Source organism: Phyllostomus hastatus, unplaced genomic scaffold (assembly GCF_019186645.2).
Source record: "Phyllostomus hastatus isolate PE091 unplaced genomic scaffold, TTU_PhHast_1.1 phas_scaffold_555, whole genome shotgun sequence".
Taxonomy (NCBI): domain Eukaryota; kingdom Metazoa; phylum Chordata; class Mammalia; order Chiroptera; family Phyllostomidae; genus Phyllostomus; species Phyllostomus hastatus.
Genome location: NW_025334036.1, coordinates 2,656,343 through 2,681,514, shown reverse-complemented (window position 1 = coordinate 2,681,514; position 25,172 = coordinate 2,656,343). Strand labels below are relative to the sequence as shown.

Sequence of the window (25,172 nt, the reverse complement as noted above, 5' to 3'; positions counted from 1 at the left end):
CATACCAGAAGAGGGTCTACCTTGCAGGTGTCAGAGGAACGTGCATTAAAAGGACAGCGAGATAGTATGTCTCCCCCACAGAGAGACGAAAATCTCTTTGAGAAGCTGAATCCACCACGTGTGAACCCCGGCCTTCGACACAGCAGGCGGGGGAGTGGGTTGGCAAGGCCACTGGGCAGTGGCAGAAGGCGGCGTCTCGCCGGGTTGACGGCGAGCCTACCCGTGACCCGCCTCTTCCCCCCCGCAGGTGCGGACTCTGTGGAGGCTGCCCTGTGAGTGTGCCCGCAGGGAAACTGGAAATCTCACGGACGTACGACACGGTCGCCGTCATGCAGCGGCGGCGGGCTGGCAGTGAGTGAGAGTGAGTGAGTGTCGGCGAGGTCAGCCAGCACACGTGTGCCAGGCAGGACACGCGATGGGGAGGGGCCGACTTCGGGAGAGGGGGACACGGGCCGGGCCCGGAGCACTGGGGGGATTCACGCGCAAGGAAGTGGGAGCGGCAGCCGCCATTTGTCTCTCTGTCTGTCTGTTTGTTTGTTTGTTTCTGCCTCACTCACTTGATAGGTGATCAAGCTAAGCTCCAAAAAGGAAGATGACTTGCCATATTGGGCTGAGACAATCACGGGGCCTCACCTGCAAGTCTGTTTCCTTTCTGTTGCCCCCTGCCCCCTCCCCCTTGCCCCACAGCCCCTCCTCGCAAAGGCCTGGGCCTCCCTGCTTCGCGTTCTCCCCTCTGCACGCGGTGGGAGAGGCTTTCTCAGCCCAGCGCCACAGCCACCCCCCGCCCTGCTCAAAAGCACCCAGCAGCCTCCCACAGTGCCCGAGGCGGAGTCCAGACTCACGGCGAGCTCCCATCCAGGGGAGGAGAACGACCACCGTTCCTAGGCACATGGGGTCTGTGGGCCAGGGACGTGGACAGGGCCCGGAAGGAACAGCCTGTGTCTGCGCCACAGCGTCTGGGGCCCGGGAGACCTGACGGCTGGGGGCTGGAACCCTGAAGGCTCCTTTACTCACAGGGGATGAGCGACCAGCAGAGATCTCAGCTGGGCATTCGCTGGCCGCTGCCTCTGCGTGTGGCTCAGCCTGGGCTCGTCCTGGGCTTCCTCACCGCGTGGTGGATGGACTCAGAAAGAGAGAAAGAGAGACTTCTGTTACCTTTCGTGGCCTAGGAGTTTTACTCACCAAGGCATCCGCAAAGCCCTGCTTTCAAAGAGAGGGAAAAAGACACTGATTGGTTGCCTCGGACATGCCCCAACTGGGGACCCTGCCCACAACCCAGGCATGTGCCCTGGCCGGGAATCGAACCAGCAACCCTTTGGTTTGCAGGCGGGCACTCAGTCCACTGAGCCACACCAGCCAGGGCGGTGTGCCCTGGTTTTCCTCGGACCTTCTTATTTCTCTTTGAAGCCTTCCTGGCACTCGGGGGCTGCCCAGGGTGTCCTGCCACTTCCTCCTGTGTCGTGCCACTTCCCTCCGTCGGTCCCCAAGGGGACCTTGACTCAGCAGGCATGGCGGGGCAGGTAAAAGGAAGTGGGGGAAACGTCACTGTTGCTTGTCACCACGTCCGTCCATCTGGCCTAGTTCCCGGCAGGCGGGGAGTCAGCCAGCCCCGGTGGGTGTGGACCAAAGCCGCAGTGCTGCCAGTGGGCCAGCAGGGTGGCTGCAAGGAGGCCTCGGCCGCCTTCGGGGCTCGGGGACGGGAGAGGTTCGGATCTGACCCCCGGCCTGACAGAACTCCTGGGCTGCTCCTCAAGGAGATAGCACCCTAATCCCTTTTGCCCTTCCCCAGATTCAGGAGAAACTGATTCCCTCCCCTCCAGACGTGGCCAGGGTATTTCGGTTCTGGTGGCTGCCGAGGAGGTGGGAGGTGGGGGACTCCCACGGCAGGGTGTGGGTCACAGGCCGGGCTCCCGGAGCCAGGACGGGCTCAGGGGATGCCAGCTGCCCTCCACGAGCACCTGCTGTATGCAGGGCGCCGCGCCAAGCATTTTATAGAATTAGTTCATCCCATGCTTATGACATATTAGCAAGGGAGGTATTATTATCCACATTTAATGAATGAGGAAACTGAGGCTCAGCGAAGTTAAGTCACAGGTCAGCTTCCTCATGGATGGGTCGGGCATCTGAGGCCAAGTGAGAGGACACGACCCACCCAGAGTGGGGACCGTCCTGAGGCAAGGCCTGTCTCCCCGGGCTGGGCCTGGCTGCCGTGTCGGAGGGTGTTTGTTCTGGCCACGGGCCAGGGACTAAAGCTCCAATGCTCACGTCGGGCTGGCAGCCAGGTTCCGGGCCCCGGGCCTCCCCAGCACCTGCCCGTTGCTGCCACACTGACTCCCGGAGCCCAGAAAGCCCACATTTTATAAGGTCAACCCAAGTGCGCTGGGACCTCATAGTCCGTGCTTGTCGGCACGCAGGGCTGGAACGGCTCCTTCAGTTGAATGTGCGGGCATGGGACCCGCCACGGGCTCTCCGTGCCCTGGACCAACATCCGGTGACGGGCGGCAGCATCCAGGCCGGGAGTGGGAAGACGAGAGCTCCAGGCCCCTCTTCCCCCACCAGCCAGGATCTCCCTGCTCCCCACTCTCATCTGAGGAATCCCTAACCCTGACCCTCCACGGGCAGGGGTGGCGGGGGCACCTGCCTTTTGCCCCGTCCTCAGCGAGGTCTCCTCCACCAGAAAGAGCCATTACATCCCACCTCCCGTGCGAATTCCGAGAGGTCAGCGGTGACCGCATGGACCGCCGTGTGGTGATGGATTAGCACTGTCTGCCGTGGACGAGGGCTAGGGCATGGTGGTGCGCGTGCAGTGTGTTTGCCGAAACTGTGATTCCCCCCAACAGTGCTGCCCCCGGTGACCCCTCAGGGAGTTCCCCACACGCTCCCCAGAGGTGAGGTGCCCCAATTACCCCGTTTCTGTGAAGGCCGATTCCCTGGAGAAATTACGCAGCTGTTGAGAGGGGATTTTGCATTGGCTCGTGCTTCTCTGAGCCACTTCCTGTCCCAGATAACCGGCTCCAGCGCCTGCTCTGGGGTTTATCTCTCAGGTCACAACGGCTGCCTGAGGCCTTCGAGCCCCCTATCTCGGAGAACAGTGCCGTCAGGCCGCCTGCTTTCCTGGCAGCGCCCCTGCTTCTGCATGCCCCCGCTACCAAAACTCACACCCCCTCATGACCCATTCTGGGCTGACATGCAAATTTAGACCTGGTTTATGTGGCTGAGGTGGCAGCTGCCCAGCTCTCCCAGGAGCGCGTTCTAAAAGCAGAAACTGAACTCTCTCTAATGATGGAATTCCAGACACTGTGGCAGGTCAGTGGGGACCCGTCCGAGGGGGTGGGGGCGGCCTGACCTTCCTCAAACCGGCCAGGCGGTGAGTGTCCAGATCAGTCCGACCCCACCTGCCACTCTCTGCCCTGACAGGGGGTTCCGCCGCACCCCACCTCCCAAGCTTTCTGGGTCAGAGGGCTCCCCACCCAGCACCCAGTGCTGAGGCCAGGGGAGGAGCCCTGCGCTGGTCAAGGGCTCTGCATTGCCGAGAACCACTTGGGTGCCGGGGAGAGTTTGCAGGATCCCAGTGTTTTCCGGAGAGGAGGAAGCCCACCCCCACCCAGCGCCCCTCTCCGCTGCACAACCCCTCGCCAGCTGGATGCTCAGCGTCCGCTTGAATGCCTCCCGAGACGGGGAGCTCAGCCGGAAGGGCTGGAGATCCTAGGCATCTTTTATTTCTTCTTCATGTCTTTACATAGACTCAGATTTTCCACAGTGAAATCATTCTTTCAACAAGCATTTACAGAGCACCTACTACGTGCCAGGCACTGTTGAAGCCACTGGGGATACAGCAGTGAGCCAAGCACGCAAAAACCTTGACCCGCCGCCGAGAGCTGACATGCTACGGCAGGAAAGGGCAACACACCGGCCAGCAAGGAGAACGCAGAGTGTCCGTGGCGAAGAGTTCGGAGGGAAACCGAAGCAGGGCCGGGGGCCGGGGAGCGCTCTGTTTGCACGTGTGCGTGCCGCAGGCGGTGGAGGCGCCACGCCAGCCGTCAGCCCCGAGAGAGGGGAGCGGGCCGAGGCGCATGCGGGCTGTGGAAGGGAGGTCCGGAGAGCCGGAACCGCCAGGGCAAAGGCCCTGGGGTAGGAGTGCGGCTGGAGAGAGGGAGGATCCACAGGGAGGCCAGGGCTCGGGTGGGGACCGAGGAAGACAGGTAGGTGTCGGGAAGGCGCGAGGGTGGTGCCGGCGGTGCTTGCGCAAGCGTGGCACTGATGATGCAAGAAGCCAGGCTGTTTCCATGGGAAAGGGTCAGATCCCAGTAGCCGCTCCCCCCGGAGCAAGAGAACACCCCAGTCCCGTCCTCGTGGGGAGCCGAGAGAAGGCCGCAGCAGGAGCTGCTGGAGGCGGGCAGCACTTCTGGAGCTCTGACAGTGCCCGGCACGGCACGTGCAGCCAACGGGAGGGGGCAGCTTCGTTTTTACTCTCAATTCTATTGATCTAGGAAAACGGAAACCAGCGTTACTTTCTTAGGTAAGAGGTTTAGCGGAAAGGGCTGGGTTTCCTGGGGCATGGTGGGGGCGAGGGGAGGGTGTGAGTGTTCTCAGGCCTCGGTCTGCGTAAGGGTGCGGAGGTGGGCTCGGACTGGTGCCCTCCCCCGCCCCCTCGGGTCTGTGCCTCCCAGGGCTCTCCCCGGTCTTTGGCGGGCAGGGGAGTCCCCAGCCACTGCGTGGGTCCGGGCGTTTTGTTACGTGAACCTTAGCGTGAGTCAGCCCCAGCAGCGTAGCCTGCCCAGGTGTTCAGATCCCTGAGGGCCGAGCCCCCACCCTGGGGTGGCCGTTCCGGAGGCCAGCTCCCAGAGGACTCCGCTGGGGCCTCATCTTCCTCGCCACACTGCCCACTCAGTGCCCAGGAAGCGCCTGCCGCTCACGCGCGCTCCGTGACGTGGCAGCTAGGCCTGGGCCGAGGGCTCCAGCGTCAGGCCTCCCTGACCGCGCTGTCCCTCCTGGAATTAGCTGGGGCAGTGGCAGGGGGCAAGGACAAGCCGAGGCAGGGGACGAGCCAGTAGGTGGCACCAGGCAAGAGGGCGGGGGCGGAGGAGAGGTAGGGTTTGAGGACAGGGCGGTGAAAGGCCACCTCGCCGCCCGCCAGGGACCACGCAGGAACACTCAGAACTCAGCCCTCCACCGGCGCTCCCAGAAGTCATTGTTCCAGTCACGGACACAGATCACTATCTCCTAGGTGGTGTTTTTGGCATGTGTGTGTTTGTTCTCTGTGATAGTGGGAGAGCGGGGCCGCGTCACGTGGCCAGGCTTGGCGCACTTTCACCTGGGGCTCAGGGAGCGGCTTCCCAGGGAGTCCAGGCCCTAACGGGGACTGCAGCCCCCGCACCCCCCTTCCCACCCGCTGCCCTAGGCCCCAGCCAACCTGCCCTGCTCGGCCCAGCGGGGCACAGCCACAGGGAGCGGTTGCGGCCAGGACCCGATGGCAAACAGAACAGGGAGTTCCCTGCCCCAGCCACCAGCCCTTCCAGGGGTTACTGGGGTCAGCTGGACGGACACAGGTTCAAGTTCCGACTGTACCACTTGCTGTGCATGTGACCTCGGGCAAGTTCTCGAGCCCCACTAAGTCTAAATGTCCTCCTGTGTACAGTGGGGTGTGCCCTGTAGGGTCCTTGGGAGGATCGCATAAGACCCCGCATGCAAGGCAATTAGCACGGCTCCGTCCCGCGGCAAGTTCCCAGTAAATGGGACCATCACGGTCACTTGCATCATCACGACCGTCGGCATGACCACCTTCCAGTCTCCTGTCGACACAGGACTTCGCTGCCCGAGTGTGCATTTGTGTTTACGATTGTGTTGGCACCAGGCAGTCCTTTTTAATTGCTGTTGGCTCACGAGAAGAGAGCAGAGGCGGGTTTAACGCGTCAATGATGCGTTGAAGCCAGGAGAAGGCCGAGTGATGTAACAGTCCACGGTGCAAACAGAAGCACGGCGGTCCCTGAGGGAGAGAAAATCGTGGGAGGACTGAGTCACCCCCAGCCCACGGCGGCACCCCCGGGCACGCCGCATTCAAAGGGGTTCTGCTCTCCGCTCAGCCCCACGGCTCCACAGGCAGCGGTTTGGTTCCCGCCAAACAACACCACCCTCCCCATTGAGCCGAAGTTCAATGAGTTGCGTTGGGTTGGTGGTTTTGTTCCTATTTATCGCGTAAACTTCTCTACGTTGTGTTGCTAAGTAAAAAGACAAGGTGCACTACGCTACCTAATGATAACAAAAGGGGAGTGCTATAAAAGTAGAGAGATGTGTGTGGCTATAGAATGTTTTTTTTTCTTTTTTTTTTTCAGTGAACACCGGAAAGAGCCATCAGTTCGAAGGAAAATTGGTGCTCAGGCGTGGAGGGGACCGTGAAAAAGGAGCAGAGGTAGGGGCAAGAGTGCTGTGTGTGTGTGTTTGCTGTGCGGGTTTGACCTTTGGATCATGCTGGGTGGACGGCTGCATGAGAGCAAAGGCGGAAGGTGCACCTGACCCAGGAGAGACCAGGTGCCGCGGCCAGTGGGGGGAGGCTGTGGGGGTGCCTTTCCCGGGAGGGGAGCGGACCGGGCTCAGGTTGGAGACCCGTGGCCAGAGATAAAGAGGCCTGTTGCTGCCTGGGCGAACACCTTCCTAGAAGGTTATCCGGGAAGTGTTTCTTCCCCCTGAGAATGAGGAGGCCAGGAAGAGCAGCCCCGCCCAGACCCTGTGAGGAGAGGCTCCGCCAGCACAAGGATGTGGCCAGCACTGGGAGGCAGCGCACAGCCGGCGGGGCCCACAGGCCCGGCTGCCGGGCGCCCCTGGGAAAGCACTGCCTGCCGGTGTGTCTGAAGTGGGTTCCGGAGCCTCCAGCCCCCCTCGGCCTGGCTCCCTCGGCCCCAGCCGGCTGCCCACGTCCTCTGCGTGTCATGGGGTGGACAGGTTGGGAAACACTGCCTCAGGGGACTGTGTGCTGACCCCCGACCTTGGAAGCAAGAGGTCAGAGGAGCGGCCCGCTTGCGAAATAGGTACAAGGCGCCTCATGGGCCCCGCCAAAGGCTGCTCTGGGCACAAACAGCAGCGCGGGCGGCTGGCAGCTCTCCCCGCGAGGAAAAAACAACAGCCTGACAGCACCGAAGGGGGAGCCGCAGCGGGGACAGAGGATGGGTCCGAGCAGGCCTGGGTGTGGGCCCGCGTGGGGGAGTTGGGAGGGCCTGCGTGGTCAGGCCCCCGGAAGGAGGGAGGGTGCGACTTGCTCGCGGTGGCCCGGCCAGGCGCTGGGCTGAGCCCTGCACAGGAGTCACCTGGTGAGCCGGGTAGCTTGTACCCCACTTTACAGATGGGGAAACTGAGGCCCCGGGAGGCTAAGTAGTTTGCACAGGGGGCATTAAGCGAGCTTCAGAGCTGGAATTGAGCCCAGGGCAGGGCTGGGAACCAACACACAGGACCGCCGCCCGCGAGGTCTGTGTGGGGAAGGGCCGGGCTGGCCCACACGTTGTAGGAGTACCAACCGGGACTACTGGGAGGATGCAGGTGAACAGGCTTCTCCAAGAAAATGTCCAACGGGAACCAGAGCAGAGCCGCCCACGTCCCGACGTCTAAGGGAACGAGTGGCTGATTCAGCTCCAGTGCTCCCTCTTGCAGAGGCAGAAAGCTTTCCGCCCTCCCTCCGCAGGCTGGATCTTCTTCCGAGTTCCCAGCAGGCTCTCTAGGCCTCGGTTTCTCCGTCTGTAAAGTGGGGGCGGGAACAGCGCCTGCGTCGGTGTCGTTAGCAGCCATGCGTGAGCGTGGCGCCCTCCGCCAGGCGCCCGCGACGGGAGGGAGGAGCGAGCGCGCTCTCTGCGCGTGCGCACCGTGAACGCCCAGCGTCCCTCCCCGCCGGCTCTCCTGCGAAGGGCGCCCGCGGGGGTGTGGCTTAGGGGGAAGCGTGGGAGCCGCCCGCCCCAGCACTTGGGCACGGGGGCCCCCCAGGCCTGGCCGGCCAACTCGCAGCCCGAGGAGGCTCCGGCTCGCCAGGGCGCCGTGTGGCGCCCCATCCCCCCCAGGCCCGCTCAGGAGCTCACAGACTCACCATGTTGTGAAAGTCACTCTGCTTCCCCGAGCCGGTCCCCCAGCCAGCAGGTAACTCAGGAGGGTCACCCATGGTGACTCCTGCGTTGGGCTGTTGGGGGGCGGTTTCCGCTATTACCTCCTACATGTCTCCTCCCCACGGCAGTCTGAGGGGCCTCTTAAAAGGATAAATTAGTGAGATTCTCCCAAACTGTCCACTGGTCTGAGACTTTAATTCCACATGCTGACCAGCCTGCCACATGCTCCACGGTCTGGCTCTCGCCTACCCTCTCCTCTCGCCACTCCTCACCGTCCCCCCTCCCCCCACCCCCCACGCTTTTCGGAGCGTCTGCTCCCCAAGCGCACGAGCTCATATACCAGGCGTGTCCCCCTGGTTTCCTGGGCCTTGGGAGCCCTCTCTTCACACCTCAGATCTGCACACCTTCGCCTCTTTCTTGAGCTTCTGCTCGAATATCACCTCCTCCCTGAGGCCTTCCCTGACCACCCCAGGAACTTCCAACATCACCCGCTTGCGATTTCCCCCCCAGAGTACTTGCGACCACGACCTGATGTTCTCTTACACGCCGGCTAATCATGCTGCCGTCCGCGTCCGGGGCCCCGACGGGAGCACGGAAGGAGGCTGTGCACCCCGCAGGTGCTCAGCCAGTGTCTGAGAACGAAGGAGTGAGATGCCTGGCGCGCAGTCAGCCCTCCACTCCTAACTCGTCCCCGTCACAAGCCATTTCCTTGCTCCCAGGCCTCCCTCGCGGGCTCCAGGGGACCCCGTGGAGGTCTCCCGCAGCTCAGAAGCGCTCCTCCCATCAGGGAGAGACGGCTGCAGCTCTCTCACCCGGCGCGTCCGCCACCCCCTCTGCCGAGCGCAGCCCCTCGGGCACCGGGGTGGCCTGCTCCCCAGGGGTAGGTGCCATGCCCTACGGAGGGACGGCCCCGCCCTCCTCCAGGTATTGGCTGACTCTCCCCAGCAATATTTGTTTTAGGGATTAAAGTTAGCAGAGGAGCCTGTGGTTTCCAGAATCATGTGTTCCTTTTCTGGCAGCCAGCAGTCCATTTGTTATTTTATTTTCCCGAGCCCACTTACTACGGGCCCAGGCACACGGGTTTGGTAGCATCATCTGGCGGAGGAGCTCTCCAGCGCCGCCCCTAGCTACGGGTAGACTCGCCGCCTTCTCGGGGGGAGGCCTAGCCGAGCGCAGCGGCCCTTCCCCTGCTTTCTCCAACGGCCCTGAGGCCCACACCACCACCTGCTGTTTTCCTGGGAGGTCCCGCGATCGTCTCCCCAGATGCACGGCCTCTACCCGGCACAGTCCCGAAATGGGCTGCCTCACCCGAGGGCATCCTCAAAATAACATCTTTCAGGCACTAAAACTTTGGACAAATGGATTTTAAAACCACCTTTTTCGAGGTGTGACCAACACAGCATCCACTGCGCGCATTTTAACGTGTGTGGCTCTGTCTGTGTCACCGTCCGCTCACGCCCGTGAGACCAGCACCGCCGTGCTCCCCAAAGGTTCCTCCCGCCCTGGGCCCCCTCCCCGGCAGCCGCTGACCTGCCTTCTGAACACACATTCAGCTCGAAGCGGTCTCACCCACGTCCCCGCCCTGGAAACAGAGCTTGATCGCACGACTGTCCCTCTCCTGGGCTCCGCGCAACCGTCAGCGCCGCTGAAAGCCGTGTCCTCAGATGTCGTGGAGAGACGTTTAAGACCGCTCGCCCCGAACACTGAATGGCCCCATTGTTGCGCTGCCGTGCCCGGCGGTGTGGGGTTTGGGAGTGTCTCCCTCGCTGCCAGCTGTCTGGGCGCACAGTCCCCAGCAGACTGCTCCCGGGGCTTTGCAGGCGGCACGGGCGCCCACCCCCACGCCACCCCTCTTCCTCGCTCTGCAGCGGCGGTTCTCAGCTGGGGGCGATCCGGCCCCCAGGGGACATGTGGCACCGTCTAGGGACATTTTTGCTTGTCGTAACGGGGGTGGGGGGTGTCGCTGGCACCTAACCAGTGTTTGGAGACTGGGGATGTTGCTAAGCACACCCCAGGCATCGGGCAGACAGCACCACGAAAGACCAGGATCCAGCCCAGGAGGTCAGCGTGCCGAGGCCAAGAAACCCCTTCCCGGTGCCAGGACTAACGGGAAAAGTCACCAAGAATCCGTGTTTGTCTGTCTGACTTCTCCGGATCAAGAGGGAGGAGGCAAGGCGGGGGCGCGCTGGAGCCGCAGGGCCACGCAGTAGGACACAGGTTCGGGAAGATGCTGGCCGGCCGGGGCACCCCCTCCCTGCCCCACCGGACACAGCTGCTGGCTTCCCAGGACACGCCGCGAGCGGCTGGGCTCCGGGCACCAGGGCCCGGTGCTCAGCATTCGCTCAGGGAACGTCTGTCTGCTTAGCCTGTGCCCAGCGCACCTACTCGGTGCCCAGTTGCGGGCAGCACTGGCTGGACATTGAAGGCAAGGCAGAAGGCACAGAAGAGGGGGGCCCTTAAGCCCACCAGAGAGTTTGGGATGCGGCAGACCCACCCCAGTAACCAGGAACCTGACGAGGGCTGGCCGTGCCGGGATCCTGTCCCGGCAGGACGAGCCATTTCACCACCAAATCCCCGCCGGCTCCTCCCCACCACCCACAGACACCCTGCTTGCCCGTCATATAAGGGAGGTTTTGCCCAAAGCGGTTCAGCCAGAACTGGCAGGGCCCTGCCCCGTGTTGCGGTAGGAGGGGCCTGGCCGTTGCCCAGCAGTGTCCGGGAGCGACCCAGGTGTGCTGGAGCCGGATGGTGAAGTATGGGCATGCTTTATTCCGTTTTGCGTGACTTGAAGGCTTTGTTAGTTTGTTACAAAAGTTACCGTAGATGTACCTGAAAAGCGCGTGGAAGCAAAAAAGCTTGCAAATCTCACCCTTTTAGAGAAAACAATTCAATTTGTTGTGTGAACCTCTGTGCGTGTATGAATGTGGTGTACACATTTTGATGAAAACCAGGTGTGGGTTTTGCTGCCCAAGGCTTTGTTCGAGGAGCCTGAGAGTGGAGAGGGCGTTTTAAAAAAAGGGGACCCCCCCCCCCCGGAGAGCACTCCCCAGGGACACTGGCAGTGCTGGCGATGGGGGCGACCAGGCGGATTTCACTGGGTGCTGGCTCTGCGGAGCCTCCCAGATTAGCCCCAAGTCCGGGGACACAGAGACCTAGCTGGCTGACCCTTCTCTCCGGGATTCACAGCCCCTTCCCCCCTCGGGCCTTGCTCCTCCCCACAGGTGGACACCCTCCCTGTTGTCCGGCTTCTGTGCCTTGGTGCCCCACCCATTGAGGGCTGTGTGAAACTGGTCACTTGTGATCCCTAGATGGATGGGGCCCCCAAGGCCCCGGTCCCCTGGCCCTGGGCTCCAGCAGCAGTTTGACCCCCTCAGTGGATATGGATACCCGCAGGGAACGACAGACAAAGCGAACACCACCTGCCCGCGGGCCCTGTGCCAGCAAGATAAAGGTCTCTCCAGAGGGAGGGCGGGCTCCCCCGAGGGGCCCCAAGGAGAGTGGTGTCCACATGCTCCTCGGCCACAGAATCGCAGTCAAGCCCAACTGCACGGGAAACCCTCAAACAGGACCGGGACGGAGGCGGAGAAGGCTCCGGGCGCCGCAGAGACAGGCGCCCACTCGCTCGGCCCTCCCCTCCTAGTGATGCACCTCTGAGCAACGTGCTTTCCAGATTCCCACACCCTGCCCAGGGCCGGGCTGGAGGGCCGGGCTTCGAGAAGCTGGGGAGTTCTCCTCCAAGGGCCTCCTCCCACTCCCCCTCAGACCCACCGAGGCGCCCCCCGGGAACCCACTTCCAGGATGGGCGGGGCCCCTAGAGGCGGCCAGCACGGCTCTCTGGCGGGCCTGACCTTTCTGCTGGGTTCCGGGAGAAGTGGGAAGAGGCTCCAAGGCCAGACGGGGCCAGCCCTGTCCCAGTTTCCCCTCCGCGGGTTCTCTTGCTCACAGACTGAGGAAGAACCGTGACTCACTTCCTGCCTCCCTGGGTCTGACTGCAGAAGCATTGTTCTCCCCGCAGTGGCTGCGCTGGTGGGGCTACCCCTGGGGGGCCCCCGAGAGTCAGCCTCTCGTTGGAGACGAGACCGGTCCCACTCCCGGGCTTGTCCCCCAGCTCAGCTTTCAGGACCCCCGTCCTTCCCCAAGTTTCCGGTGCCTGCAGCATTTGCAAGGGTGTCCAAATGGTATGTTGAATAGCATCTCCGTGCTAGAGGGGAGAATCGAGGCTGAGACATTAAGCTGTGCGTCTAAGGTGGCATAAACTAGTGCGGCAGGGGTTTGAACCCAGGTTCGCCGGTTGACTCGTCCCATAGGGAGTCGTCAGGAGTCTCCCTTCACACCTCCCGCCTTCGTCTCGTCCGGTGTGACACGTGGAGGGACACGGGGAAGGTGCCTGAAGGAAAATCACTGTATCACACCCACGTCCCGGGGCTCGCGGTGGGGAAGGCATGAGTTCCGTGGGAACAGCTTAGAGCAGCACCTGGCTCCCAGGAAGCAGCAGGCTTCCTTCGTTTCGGTCCTCATCCGCGAGCCTGTGCGGAGGAGGCCACAGGCTAACACTAGGCAACAGGGTTATCTCGCAGTGAACAGGCAGGGATGGGCAGGGACCGCTCCGCGACCTTCGAATAACCTAGCCCGGGGAGCTCTTGGCCACATTTCCCCTTCGCGTCTTTCACGGCTCAGGCTGGGGCATCCTCGCCAAGTAGCACAGACGTTTTCTAGGGCAGGGACCCAGGGAGGGAGCCGAGTTGGCTGGCGTGTCGCAAGTCCTGGGATGCAGGCTGCGTGCTGAAGCCCCACGCACGTCTTCCGGGCTCTGAGGCCTGCTAGTTTGGGATCTGGGGCAAATTATTTAAACTGCGTCCGCCTCAGTTTCCTTATCTGGAAAGTGGGATTAACGTCCTCTTGAAAGGATTATGTGGATTAAATAATGTACCTAAGAAGGCGATAATGTAAAGTGACTGGCCGGCTGCCCGTCGGTCAGTTGAACGCAAAGGCGGGGGGACTACTTGTTCTGTTTGTCCACCTGTCTGCGTAGATACACACACGAGTGAGATTTGGGCTCCCCCGACAGCAGGTCTCGAGGTCTGCCCGCTGCTGTGAAGTTCGATCACAGGCGGGGTGCCCCAGATCAGTTACCCAGAGCCCGAACCCCGTCGTGCCCAGACCACGGCTTAGGAGTGGGAAGTGGGGGGAGAGGACCAGCCGCCCCAGGATCCAGCCGAGACTGGGCTCCGAGCGGCTCCTCCAGCTCTTCCCAACTCAGGACGACGGTTTCGAGTTCGGGTCTCCGCGCCTCCCGCCGGGGGAGCTCGCGGAGCGTAGAGCCGAGCCCGGGGCGCGGGCAGTGGGGCCTGGGGGACGCGCCCGCGAGGGCTTGGAGATCGCCGGGCCGGCTTCCTGCTCGCCCCGAGCGGGAGCGGCAGGCGCCCCGGAAGGCCGTAGGGCCGCCGCTGGGGGCCACGCGGGCCGGGACGGCATGGGCGGCGCGGCGGCGGCGGGGCGGCGGGGCGGTGGGACGGAGACGGCGGCCGGGAGCGCGGAGGTGGCGCCGCGCGGGGGAGGGGCGCGGCGGCGGAGGAGGAGGAGCCCGGGCCGCCGCGGCTGACAGCGGCCGGAGTAAACAAGCCGCGCCGCCGCGGCCCGGCCGCTGCCCCCGCCCGCGCCGGAGCCCGAACCCAGGCCGATCCGTGCCCTGGTAGCCGGCCGGGCCGAGGCTGCGCCGCCGCGCCGCCCGCCTCCGCGCGGTGACGCTGCTGCCGGGCGCGGGGAGCGCGCGGAGCTCAGGCCCCGCCGCCGGGCTCTCTGCTCGGCCGAGGGGGGCCCGAGCCGCCGCGGCGCTCGCCTGGAAAAGTTTCCCCGCCTGGGCTCCCCAAGGTAAGAGGCGAGGGCGCGTGGCCTGGGGAGCGGGACTCGGGCCCCGGGGAGCCGCCGGACTGGGCCCTCTGCCGGGGGAACCCACCTGAGCGCGCGCCCGCGTCGGCCCCGGCCCTGCCCGCGCCGGTACTTTTCCGCTGGGGACCGGGCGAGCCCTCTGACCTCAGGAAGCGCCGCGGGGCCCCGCAGAGGGCGGGATGGGGAGAGAATTCCAGAGGCATGGGCGCTCCCGCCCCCCCGCCGTCCCCCGAGGGTCGCCGCCGGCTCGCCTCCTCCGCGCCTGGGGAGGGAGGACCTGCTGTTGTAGGGGGCGCGCGGGGTGGCTCCCAGCGGGGGCCTCAGCCTCGCCCGCACACCTGGGCGGTCGGAGACTCAGGTGCGGGACCGGCGGCGACGGGAGGCCGGCTCAGGTGGGTGCTGGGACCGTCTCCCAGGGAGGCCTGGCGGAGGCCCCCCGCCGCTCGCGCGGGGTGGCTGGACTGAGGGGCGGCCTGCTTGCCACACGGGTCTGACAGCAGTCCGTCAGATCAAAACCTGCTTCCCCTCCGTCCTCCCCCGCTTCCTTGACTGGGGTGGGGGGGGCAGACCTTCTTTCTCCGGAGAGTGCTGGGGTCTCTGTGGCTTGGGCCGGGCCGTAGGGGTCGGCGGTGGGGCCTAGTGAGGGCTGGCCGGCTGCGGGCCAGGTGTGTCTGGGGCACAGCAGAGTAGTCAAGCCTGAGCCGACCCGACCACAGTGGCCCCAGCGTTACTATTTACTGTAATTGGGCTTCCATGTAAGATTTGATTTCTTTCTTTCTTTCTTTCTTTTTTTTTTTAAGTATTCTGTGGCTTAAAAAACACACACACACAACTTTGAAAACCTCTGGTGTAGCAGTTTTCACCACCAAGGAAACTGAGGCTCAGGGAGGAAGTGACTTATCTAAGATCACTCAGCAAAGGGGAGTGGAGTGGGGACTGGAGGTCACAGTTTCAGGAGAGCCCGTGAGTGTCTGTAACTGGACCTGGCTTGGGAGGAGAGACCGGAAGGGGAGACCGGATCGGGTTTCCTAGGCAGCCCTGTCCACGCCAGACCCCAGCGCCTGGGCAGCAGCAGCCAGACCTCGGGGGGTGGGTTCAGTGTGGGTGCCCCGGAAAGGCTATCTGTGTCCGGAGCTTCCTGGGGCCGGTGAAAGAGACGACACAGCCATGGAGAGCGCCCACGGCCCTCTCTGGCCACGGCCGGGAGCTGGGTCCCATGTGAGAGGGCATCACGGAAGGCTAGGAATACAGCAAGAACTGGGACTCAGAGGGTGAGTCAGAGTCTGGGATGGGGGTGGGGAGAAGCCCATTCATTCATTGTTCTCAGCGTCTGCGCTTTTGGGAAACGGGGTGGGGGGGGTCCTCGCTCCCTCCAGGCTGCTGAGGCTGGGCCGTCTGGGGGAGCATCTCGGCTTTGGGGAAGCCATGTCCCCCCCTGCCACAGCTGGGAACGCGGGCGTAGTGAGCACGCCCTTGCTTGGGGATTGTTCAGTTGCGCCTGAAGCCTGCTTTCTTTCCGGGTGCTGCAAGGTAATTAAATAGTTGGTTAATCACCTTTAACGCCGAGCAGCTGCCGCTCCACCCACAGGCAGCCGGCACCGGGGCCAGACCCGGGGGAACCAGGTCTCCGTGTGGTGGCCCCAGCAGGCTCGCAGCGCTGTGGTCAGGGGGTGACTTGGCATGACATCTGGACCCAACAGGCAGCTATCATGGTGGCGAGGAGGGGAGAAGAGGCCTCTTCCCCATCTGTCTCTGCCCCCAGGGCCCCAGTATCTTCTGTTGACTGAGGAACTTTGGGTTCCTTCACCCCCTAAGGCCGGAGATCTGGCTGCCCAGCCATTGCTTAGGCCGGCTTTCTGGAACTTGGCCGCCCAAGGCATCCTGGGGCTATGGCCTCCAGGCCTGCCCGGGAGCCCCGTGGACTCTGCCCTGCTGGGGTGAGGGGCTGTGCTCTAGATGCCTCCTGCCATCAGCTGTCAGGTTATTTTGGTGTAAACTGAAAATACTCCAGGAACAGTGTGTTGAATCCCCCCAGCCTGAACGGCGGGGCTGCAGCCCGGGCAGAAGTGTCGCCGGGGAGGCTGGTGGGGGCTGTGGGCAGCCCCGGAGGAAGGAAGGGCTCCTGGGGTGAGCCGGCCCTCCCAGCTCGCAGGGGCCCAGGTGAGCCCCGCTCGGGAGGAGGTGTGGGGGCACCCCGGGCACTGTCCCTGCCGCTGAGATGGGACCTCCCCCAGCGCGTCCCCACCCCAGGAGCTTGGCTTCTGGCGAGCTAGGGGGGCACTTTGTGGGGACAGTTATGTGGCCCCTGGTGGAGAGGTCCTGCTGTCTGTTTGCCGAAGGAGGAAAAACAACACGAGGGCTATTGATTCAGCCTCACCTTGGCGCTCCTGGCCCAGCAGCCAGTGTTTGCCCTGGCTTCCCCGCTCGGATTACGCAAGGCCGGTGGGCGTGGAGGGAGCAGGGGGGCTGCTGGGGGCCTCCGGGCCCCGGCCGGAGAGGGCTGGGCAGCCCCAGCGTTCCCCAGGAAACAGTGAAAAAGAGCCCGGGCCCCTGACTCTGGTGGTGGCCAAGGGTCCGGGCCATAGAGGGAGGGGAAGCCGCCCCGATCCCTGTGCTGAGCCCCCAAGGCCCCCATCCCAGCCGGGGTCACCCCGTTTTTCTTCCCAGGGGCTGTGCGCTACTGCAGATAACTCCGGGGCTGGGTCAGCTTCGCTGAACCGGGAAACCCTCGTGAGCTGCGTAGATGCCGCCTACTAAGGAACTTTAAAAAGCCAGCGTTTTATCCCTTTATAAAATCCGCCTAGGTAATTTGGAAAGCATACAATGACACAAAGAAGAAAATAAAAGTACTCGTAGTTCTCCCCGTCTTGAGAGAATCACTGTTGGCATTTCAGCGTGTGTCCGTCCAGATCTTGTTTTGCGGTTATATATAAACACATGTGTATAAATAGTGTTTGGGAAACAAAACTGGCTTTTGTTTTGTAACAAAAACCAGTGTACATACTGGTCTGTGACCCGACTTTTCACTTAGATTCTGGTGAGCATTTATTCAGTGACTCAAGCCTTGATATATATCTATCTTTTTAAAAAGATTTTATTTATTCGTTTTTAGAGAGAGGGGGAAGGAAGGGAGAAGGAGAGGGAGAGAAACATCAGTGTGTGGTTGCCCCGCACGTGCCCTGTACTGGGGACCTGGCCCTCAAGCCAGGCATGTGCCCTGACTGGGAATCGAACCGGCGACCCTTTGGTTCTCAGGCCGGCGCTCAGCCCACTGGGCCACGCCAGCTGGGGCATACCTTAATATTCTTCATCCCATCTTCTTGTGTGGGGAGAGGTTTGGGAGCTGTGTGGGGGGGGGGGTCCCCCTGCCCACCTCTCCAGCTGGCCTTGGGGGGCTGGGCTTTTCACCCCTCTCCCCCAGAGCCCCTTCCTGGCCTGTCTGCAGGCACACATGGGTGGGAAGGCAGCTTTAGCCCATGACTGAGGGACTGACTCTCTGCCTTTTCCTCCCTTGCTCCTCCCAGAGCCGGCGGCCCTCGTCCTCCCGCCACAGCCCTGCCCGCCTCGGCCCCATGCCCCCGCCAGCCAGCCCCGGGCCGCAGGCAGTGTGTTGGCACGTGGGAGCCGAGGCCCTGTGACCAGGCCAAGGAGACGCGGGCTCCTCGGTCCCAGCCCCCTCTCCCCCCCATGGAGCTGAGGCCCTGGTTGCTATGGGTGGTAGCAGCGGCAGGACTCTTGGTCCTGCTGGTGGCCGGTGCCCATGGCCAGGAGGTCTTCACCAACACCTGGGCTGTGCACATCTCCGGAGGCCCGGCTGTGGCTGACCGCCTGGCACGCAAGCATGGCTTCCTCAACCAGGGCCAGGTAGGTGGTCTTACCGCCTGCTGGCCTCAGCCTGGGCCGTAACGGGGGGCGGGCAGGGGTTCTGGCACTGGGGGCAGGAACGGTGGGGCTTGTGTTCTCTGGGGCGGTCAGGGGATGTGGGCAGTCGGCCTGGCCTGGCCTGGGGCCTCTCCATGTGTCGCTCAGAGGACCAGTGCGACCCCGGAAGGGGCAGCCCCCCTCAGTTCCCCGCACCTTCCTGCTGTGTCCTGGGCGGGGACCAGGTGCCCAGCGGCCCCTGCCGCTGCGTGCCTCCCCTGCAGCCTGCCGTCCGCCTGGGCCCCCCACCTCCCTGGGGACTGACAGATGGACAGCCCAGCTCAGGCCTCCTGCCCTGTTACAGATCTTCGGTGACTATTACCACTTCTGGCATCGAGCTGTGACAAAGCGGTCCCTGTCGCCCCACCACCTGCGGCACAGCCGGCTACAGAGGGAGCCTCAGGTGAGCGCGCCGGCCCCTCCTGCCCCTCCGGCCTTCCCCTCCCCTCCCCCGAGCTCAGGAGCGCTGCTCTGCTCCTCTCCCCTCTCCACCCACACCGTCCCCCTGCCCCGCTCACAGGTCCGGTGGCTGCAGCAGCAGGTGGCAAAACGGCGGACCAAACGGGACGTGTACCAGGAGCCCACGGACCCCAAGTTTCCCCAGCAGTGGTACCTGGTACGTCGCCTCCCTGGGCCCTGGGCGCTCCTCGCCAGGTGCAGTCCACCGTCCACCGAGGGGCCCCGGGGTGGGGGGCGAGGCCGACTCTGAGGCCCCTTCTCAGTCCGCCTCTTGGTGTCTGCGGAGCGGTCCCTCCCTAGCCCGTCCTGTGAAGCCTGGGGCAGGGGAGGAGGTGCCCGCCCCGAGTTCTTCACGCGTCCCCGGAGCCCAGACCGCCAGGGGCGGCACGTCAGGAGCGGGCCGGGTGGAGGAGGAGGCTTGGGGGTGGTGCAGGGGCTCTCCCGGGCACCCTGGCCCCACACAGCCAGCCCCGTCTCCTAAGGGCCGGGTGCCGGGGTGGGTGTCCCGCAGTCTGGCGCCGCCCAGCGGGACCTGAACGTGAAGGAGGCCTGGGCCCAGGGCTACACCGGGCGCGGCATCGTGGTGTCCATCCTGGACGACGGCATCGAGAAGAACCACCCGGACCTGGCGGGCAATTACGTGAGCGGGCGAGGGGGGCGGCTGGGGTCCCCGGGGAGGACGTCTGGGGGCCGGTCCCCTGCTACCAGCACAGCCGGGCTGCCCCTGACCACAGCCGCGTCCCTTCCAGGATCCCGGGGCCAGTTTCGATGTCAATGACCAGGACCCTGACCCGCAGCCTCGCTACACGCAGATGAACGACAACAGGTCAGAAGCCCCGCCCCCCGCCCCTGGGCCCCGCCCCCGCCCCTCCGGCTCCTCCCCAGAGGAGGCAGGGAGCCTGAGCCTGGGGCGGCTCGGGCTGCCCAAGAGGCTGGCGTCTGTCCTGCGGTCCTGGCCCCTCCCTTACCCCCCCCCCCCCGCCCCAGGCTCTGCGGGAGGGTTTGGCCGCAGCTGAGGTGGCCACGCATCGAGGGGAGTGTGTGGGAGGGGACTGTGCTCACACGTGGGACGCAGGTCACGGGTGGAGGGGCTTGGTGACCCTCTGCTCCTGGGGCCGCACCTGCCCGGCCGCGCCCACCACTCACGCGCTCCTGGCTCTGCAGGCACGGGACCCGGTGTGCGGGCGAGGTGGCCGCGGTGGCCAACAACGGCGTCTGCGGCGTGGGCGTGGCCTACAATGCCCGCATCGGAGGTGGGTACGGGCCTGGGCCGCCGTCTCCGGGAGGGCCCCTGGGGTGGGGCTTTGCTCCGTCCGCTCCTCACCCACCGCTGTCCCACTGAGGATCCTTCCGACCTCACGGGCTGTTCCGCGGAAGGTTCTCAGTAACTCGATGCGCTGAACGGCCAGCCCCGGGGGCCCTGGGCTGGGGGAGGGGGAGTGGTTCGTAGCGAGGGCCTCTCTGCACCCTCACCACGCACTCTGAGTCCCTGTGTGGCAGGCCTCCTAGGCCGCCACGCTCCTCCGGGAGCCCAGAGCCGTGCGCTGGTCCCGAGTGCGTGGTCGAGCGCCGCCGTGTCCTGTTCGCCCTCCCCGGGTCTCGCCCGTGAGAGGAAGAGGCAGGCCGGGGAGGCGGGGCTCTGGGTCTCCCAGCACCCAGCCTCTCCCCTCCTCCCCTGCGCATCCCCTGGGTGCGGGGCGGGGGGCGCCCCCGGCAGCTGGGCCCACGCGGCACCCTTCACCCCGCCCCCCTCCGTGGCCAGGGGTGCGCATGCTGGACGGCGAGGTGACGGACGCGGTGGAGGCACGCTCCCTGGGCCTGAACCCCAACCACATCCACATCTACAGCGCCAGCTGGGGCCCCGAGGACGACGGCAAGACGGTGGACGGGCCGGCCCGCCTCGCCGAGGAGGCCTTCTTCCGGGGCGTCAGCCAGGTGGGGCGGGCGGCCGGCCGGGTGGCCGGGTGGGCGGGCGGGCGCCCTCGTCCCCGCAGCGTTCTCCCTCCTGCGTTCTGCTCCTGCTTATCTGCTCCTGTGTCCAGTGTTCACTCTGCACAGGGCGTGTGCGCGTTGAAACGGCCAGGGACTAGACGGGTAGAAAGAGAGAAAAGTAAATCAGAATCACCCATAGTCCCGCCCTCTGGAGTCACCACGCTGAACGTCTCCGTGGTGGTCCGGGCCTGTTTCTTGTGCCTGGACAGACCCCCCCTCCCCCGACGGGGGCCGGGGGGTGGACAGAGGGTCCGTGAGCAGGAGGCCCCAGCCCTCCCAGTTCGCCGCAGCGTCTCCCCCCCACCCCGCACCGGTCAGGCCTCCCCAGAGTCCCGTCCCCGCGTGACCCCTGCCCAATCTGCCCACAGGGTCGCGGGGGGCTGGGCTCCATCTTCGTCTGGGCCTCGGGCAACGGGGGCCGGGAGCATGACAGCTGCAACTGCGACGGCTACACCAACAGCATCTACACGCTGTCCATCAGCAGCGCCACGCAGCTCGGCAACGTGCCCTGGTACAGCGAGGCCTGCTCCTCCACGCTGGCCACGACCTACAGCAGCGGCAACCAGAACGAGAAGCAGATTGTGAGTTCCCCCCACCCCGGGTGGGGGCGGGGCTGCCTGCGGGCTCCATGCGGCCCCATCTGCGCCCCACATGCCTGTGGCTGGGTGGCGGGGGCACCGGGGGGTGGGATCTGGGGGGCCCCCCCGAGGAGGGTGGATCCTCCCTAAAAACAGACGTTGCCCTTAATGACATCCACCCTCCAGCGCGGTCTTCTTGTTCCTCGGGAAACTGAGGCCCCGGGAAGGCTGGACGTTGGCCTGTCCCTGGCGAGGCCGCCCCGGGACCTGGGTGTCCTGGCCACGGTTGGCCACCTCGCCTGTGTGCTCAGGGCCCGTGGGCAGAGGGCGGGCGGCCAGGTGGCCTGTCGGGTCCCCTGCGCTCACCCCGGGCTCCGCGCCACGTCCTCCCGCAGGTGACCACGGACTTGCGGCAGAAGTGCACCGAGTCTCACACGGGCACCTCGGCTTCTGCGCCCCTGGCAGCCGGCATCATCGCTCTCACCCTGGAGGCCAAGTGAGTGGCGGGAGCCTGGGGCCAACCCTGCCCCCACCGGCGCCCTCTGCAGGGCAGCCGTAGGTCTGTGCGGCGAGACTGAGCCCGGGCTCCCCCTCCCTCCCTCCCTCCCTCGCAGTAAGAACCTCACCTGGCGGGACATGCAGCACCTGGTGGTGCAGACCTCGAAGCCAGCACACCTCAACGCTAACGACTGGTCCACCAACGGTGTGGGCCGGAAAGGTGAGGACCGGGCGGCCCCGTGGGCTGGGTCGGGGGTCGCTGGGGAGTGCTCGGTGCCGACCCTGCCTCCCCTGCCCCCACAGTGAGCCATTCCTATGGCTACGGGCTGCTGGACGCGGGCGCCATGGTGGCCCTGGCCCAGAACTGGACTACGGTGCCCCCACAGCGGAAGTGCATCATCGACATCCTCACCGAGCCCAGGTGAGGGCCGGAGCCTGCCTGGGAGGGGCGGGCAGGACCTGAGAGCGGTGGCGGGTGTCCTCGGGTCCTCGTGGGTCGGGCTGATGGACCGCCGTCTGCACAGGGACATCGGGAAGCGGCTGGAGGTGCGGAGGACCGTGACCGCCTGCCTCGGGGAGGCCGGCCACATCACGCGGCTGGAGCACGTGCAGGCGCGCCTCACCCTGTCCTACAACCGCCGCGGCGACCTGGCCATCCACCTGGTCAGCCCCATGGGCACCCGCTCCACTCTGCTGGCCGCCAGGTGCCTGCCCGCCCCCCTGCGCCCGAGTGCGTGCATCCGGTCCTGCACCCTGACGGGCGCCGACCACCCTCAGCCGGGTGCCGCGGGCACTTCCCAAGGGGTGGCTTCGTCCGGTGGGGCTGTCCCGTGTTGCAGGAATCCCCGGCCCCACCCCTCACATGCCACGGCCGTGTGCCTGCCGTGTGCAGTGCCCTTGCGTGTCTCCAGAACCTTCTGGTTAAGCACACGTGGCCCATGGGGAGTCAGGGCCCGCAGGCACCCCCAGCCCAGCAGCGGGGCTGGTGTTGGGGGGGTGGGGAGCGCCAGCGGTGGGCGTGGCGCCCGCTGGCTCAGCCCTGAGGCCTCACACGGCCATGTGCACCCTGCCCCCCCGTCAGGCCGCACGACTACTCTGCCGACGGGTTCAATGACTGGGCCTTCATGACCACCCACTCCTGGGACGAGGACCCCTCCGGCGAGTGGGTCCTGGAGGTCGAGAACACCAGCGAAGCCAACAACTACGGTGGGTGGGGGGGCCACACGGGGAGAGCCGGGGTGGGCGGGGAGAGCCGGCGGGGTCTGGGGGCCAGGTCCCGGCGCCGCTCACACTGGCCTCCCCGCCCCCCCCCCCCGCCCGGAACAGGGACGCTGACCAAGTTCACCCTCGTGCTGTACGGCACAGCCCCCGAGGGGCTGCCCACCGTGCCCGAGAGCAGCGGCTGCAAGACCCTCACGTCCAGCCAGGCCTGTGTGGGTCAGTACCGGGTGCTATTGGGGCATGGGGGCCAGAGGCTGGGGGGAAGGGGGTCCCTGTCCCAAAGCCGTGCTCTGGGCGGAAAGGGGGTCTGAAGCCCGCGGGGTCACCCCGTTCTGGGGCCCCTGGGGACTGCGGTGGCGGGTCCCGGGGGCAGCGTGGCCGACGCCCGCCTTCTCTCCCACGCCCGCAGTGTGTGAGGAAGGCTTCTCCCTGCACGAGAAGAGCTGCGTCCAGCACTGCCCGCCGGGCTCCGCCCCCCAAGTTCTCGACACGCACTACAGCACGGAGAACGACGTGGAGACCATCCGCGCCAGTGTCTGCGCCCCCTGCCACGCCTCGTGCGCCACGTGCCGCGGGCCAGCCCCCACAGACTGCCTCACCTGCCCCAGCCACGCCTTCCTGGACCCCGTGGAGCAGACGTGCTCCCGGCAAGGCCAGAGCAGCCGGGAGTCGCCGAAGCAGCTGCCGCCCCCGACCCGGCCGCCTCCGGAGGTGGAGGTGGAGCCGCGGCCGCGGGCCGGGCTGCTGCCCTCGCACCTGCCCGAGGTGGTGGCCGGGCTCAGCTGCGCCTTCATCGTCCTGGTCTTCATCACCGTCTTCCTGGTCCTGCAGCTGCGCTCCGGCTTCAGCTTCCGGGGGGTGAAGGTGTACACCATGGACCGCGGCCTCATCTCCTACAAGGGGCTGCCCCCCGAGGCCTGGCAGGAGTGCCCGTCGGACTCCGAGGAGGACGAGGGCCGGGGCGAGAGGACCACCTTCATCAGAGACCAGAGCATCCTCTGACGAGCGCCCGCCGCTGCCCCTTCGAGCCCGTCTCCTCCTCGGGCACTTTTTAACTCACCAAAGTATTTTTTTATCTCGGGACTGGGTCTGGACCCCAGCTAGGAGGCAGGAGGGGCAGAGACGGCTTCCCACCCTCCCCTTGGGCCTCCTGGCTGCCTGAGGGGGGGGCCCAGGACCAGCTGGGGGGCAGGGGGGGGCCTCACCCACCCCCCACACACACGCCCTCTGCGAGGAGAGGAGTGAAACCTCCGGGCAGCTCTGCGAGGCCGTCCAGGCCCGGCCAGCAGCGCTCCCTGCGGGGGAAGGAGGGGGAGCCCCTCTCTCTGCGGCCCCGACCTGGTTGCGGCGCCGGCTCCTTCCCTGCCCCTCTAAAGCAATAACGGCCCCCGTCCGGGCAGCAGGGAGGCTGGCCGAGGGGCAGGTGACGGCGGAGGCCACCGTCAAGGGCTCGCGCACCCCCCCCCCCCGGCAGCGCCCCCGCCTCCGACGCGCCTCAGGCGGAAGCAGTGGCCGAAGGAAGGGACCAAGGCGAGGCAGGTGCTTCCAGGGCGTGTGCATGCGTGTGCGTGCACACACGTGTGTGTGTCCCCCTGCTCACCGCGGCTGGCCCCGCCAGGAGCCCCACGCCGGCGTCCCGGCCGCCCTCCCCTCCCGCCGGGGCCGGGTCCCTGTTTTCTGAGCCCGGGGCTGCCTGGGCTGTCGGCACTCTCGGCCTCGGAGCCCCCGGGTGGGGGGGGGCGGGGGCGGGGGCCCGGCCGGCCCCTCCCGCCTCCCACCCGATGCTGCTTTCCCCTGTGGGGATCTCAGGGGCTGTTTGAGGATATATTTTCACTCTGTGATGATTTCACTTTAGATGCTGACTTTTTTTTTTTTGTATTTTTAATGGGGGTAGCAGCTGGACCACCCACCTTCCCACACCTACTTTCCACCCTGCTGTTCCCCCGGCCGCCCTGGCCCTGAGGTGTGGGGCCACAGCACGTTCGTAGCGGGGGAGTGAGGTGTAGCTGAGCCCCGAGTCCCGAGGAGGCTGGCCAGGGGCGCCCTCGGAAAGGGAGATCGCGGTTGGGGGGAGGGGTGGCGGCTGTTGTCCTCGTTCCAGATGGGGCTTGTCGTGCCCAGGGCTCACGGGTCGCCGGTTCTCCAAGTGCCAGGGGTGGGCAGGCAGCGGCACCGCGCCCTCCATCACTGTGCCCCGGCGGAGAGAGCACGGGCCGGCCTGCCCCTCCGAGTTCCGCTCTCCTGACGTGCCTTTCGCACCCCTCCCAGTAGGACAATCAGCCCCCTTCTGTTTGGGAGCCCTCTCCTTCCTGTCCCCCAGCCCCTCCCGGCACCCAGCCACCTGCCCGGGGGTGCCCCGTCCCGCCCCCTTGTGGCCAGCCCGGCTGGTTTTGTAAGATACTGGGTTGGCGCACAGCAGTTTCTTTTCCTTGTAATTTAAACAGGCCCGGCATTGTTGGTTCTATTTAATGGACACGAGATAATGTTAGAGGTTTTAAAGTGATTAAACGTGCAGACTATGCAAACCAGA

General features: G+C 65.3%; 1 protein-coding gene and 1 long non-coding RNA gene across 7 annotated transcripts; one reads left to right on the top strand and one right to left on the bottom strand.

Moving 5' to 3' along the window:
- The first annotated feature begins 4,375 nt into the window (after positions 1–4,375).
- On the top strand, positions 4,376–25,172 carry FURIN (furin, paired basic amino acid cleaving enzyme). Of its 6 annotated transcripts, none has more exons than XM_045824800.1 (17): positions 4,376–4,519; positions 6,333–6,409; positions 17,498–17,837; positions 18,199–18,297; positions 18,415–18,510; positions 18,865–18,993; positions 19,103–19,179; positions 19,518–19,606; positions 20,116–20,288; positions 20,714–20,926; positions 21,319–21,419; positions 21,538–21,641; positions 21,725–21,842; positions 21,946–22,125; positions 22,503–22,627; positions 22,748–22,858; positions 23,052–25,172. In XM_045824800.1, exons 3-17 carry the CDS (start codon positions 17,661–17,663, stop codon positions 23,642–23,644), a joined length of 2,385 nt encoding a protein of 794 aa, XP_045680756.1. In that variant the 5' UTR covers positions 4,376–4,519; positions 6,333–6,409; positions 17,498–17,660; the 3' UTR covers positions 23,645–25,172. The 6 variants fall into 6 exon arrangements, with proteins under 6 accessions (XP_045680756.1, XP_045680757.1, XP_045680758.1 ...); XM_045824801.1 differs by lacking the exon at positions 4,376–4,519 and adding an exon at positions 5,211–5,227; XM_045824802.1 differs by lacking the exons at positions 4,376–4,519; positions 6,333–6,409 and adding an exon at positions 6,909–7,025.
- On the bottom strand, positions 4,385–11,926 carry LOC123809651. Its single transcript, XR_006784044.1, has 4 exons — positions 8,069–11,926; positions 7,509–7,725; positions 5,414–5,986; positions 4,385–4,486 (listed from the first exon to the last, which is right to left on the bottom strand). It is a non-coding gene; the product is annotated as an uncharacterized LOC123809651 (long non-coding RNA).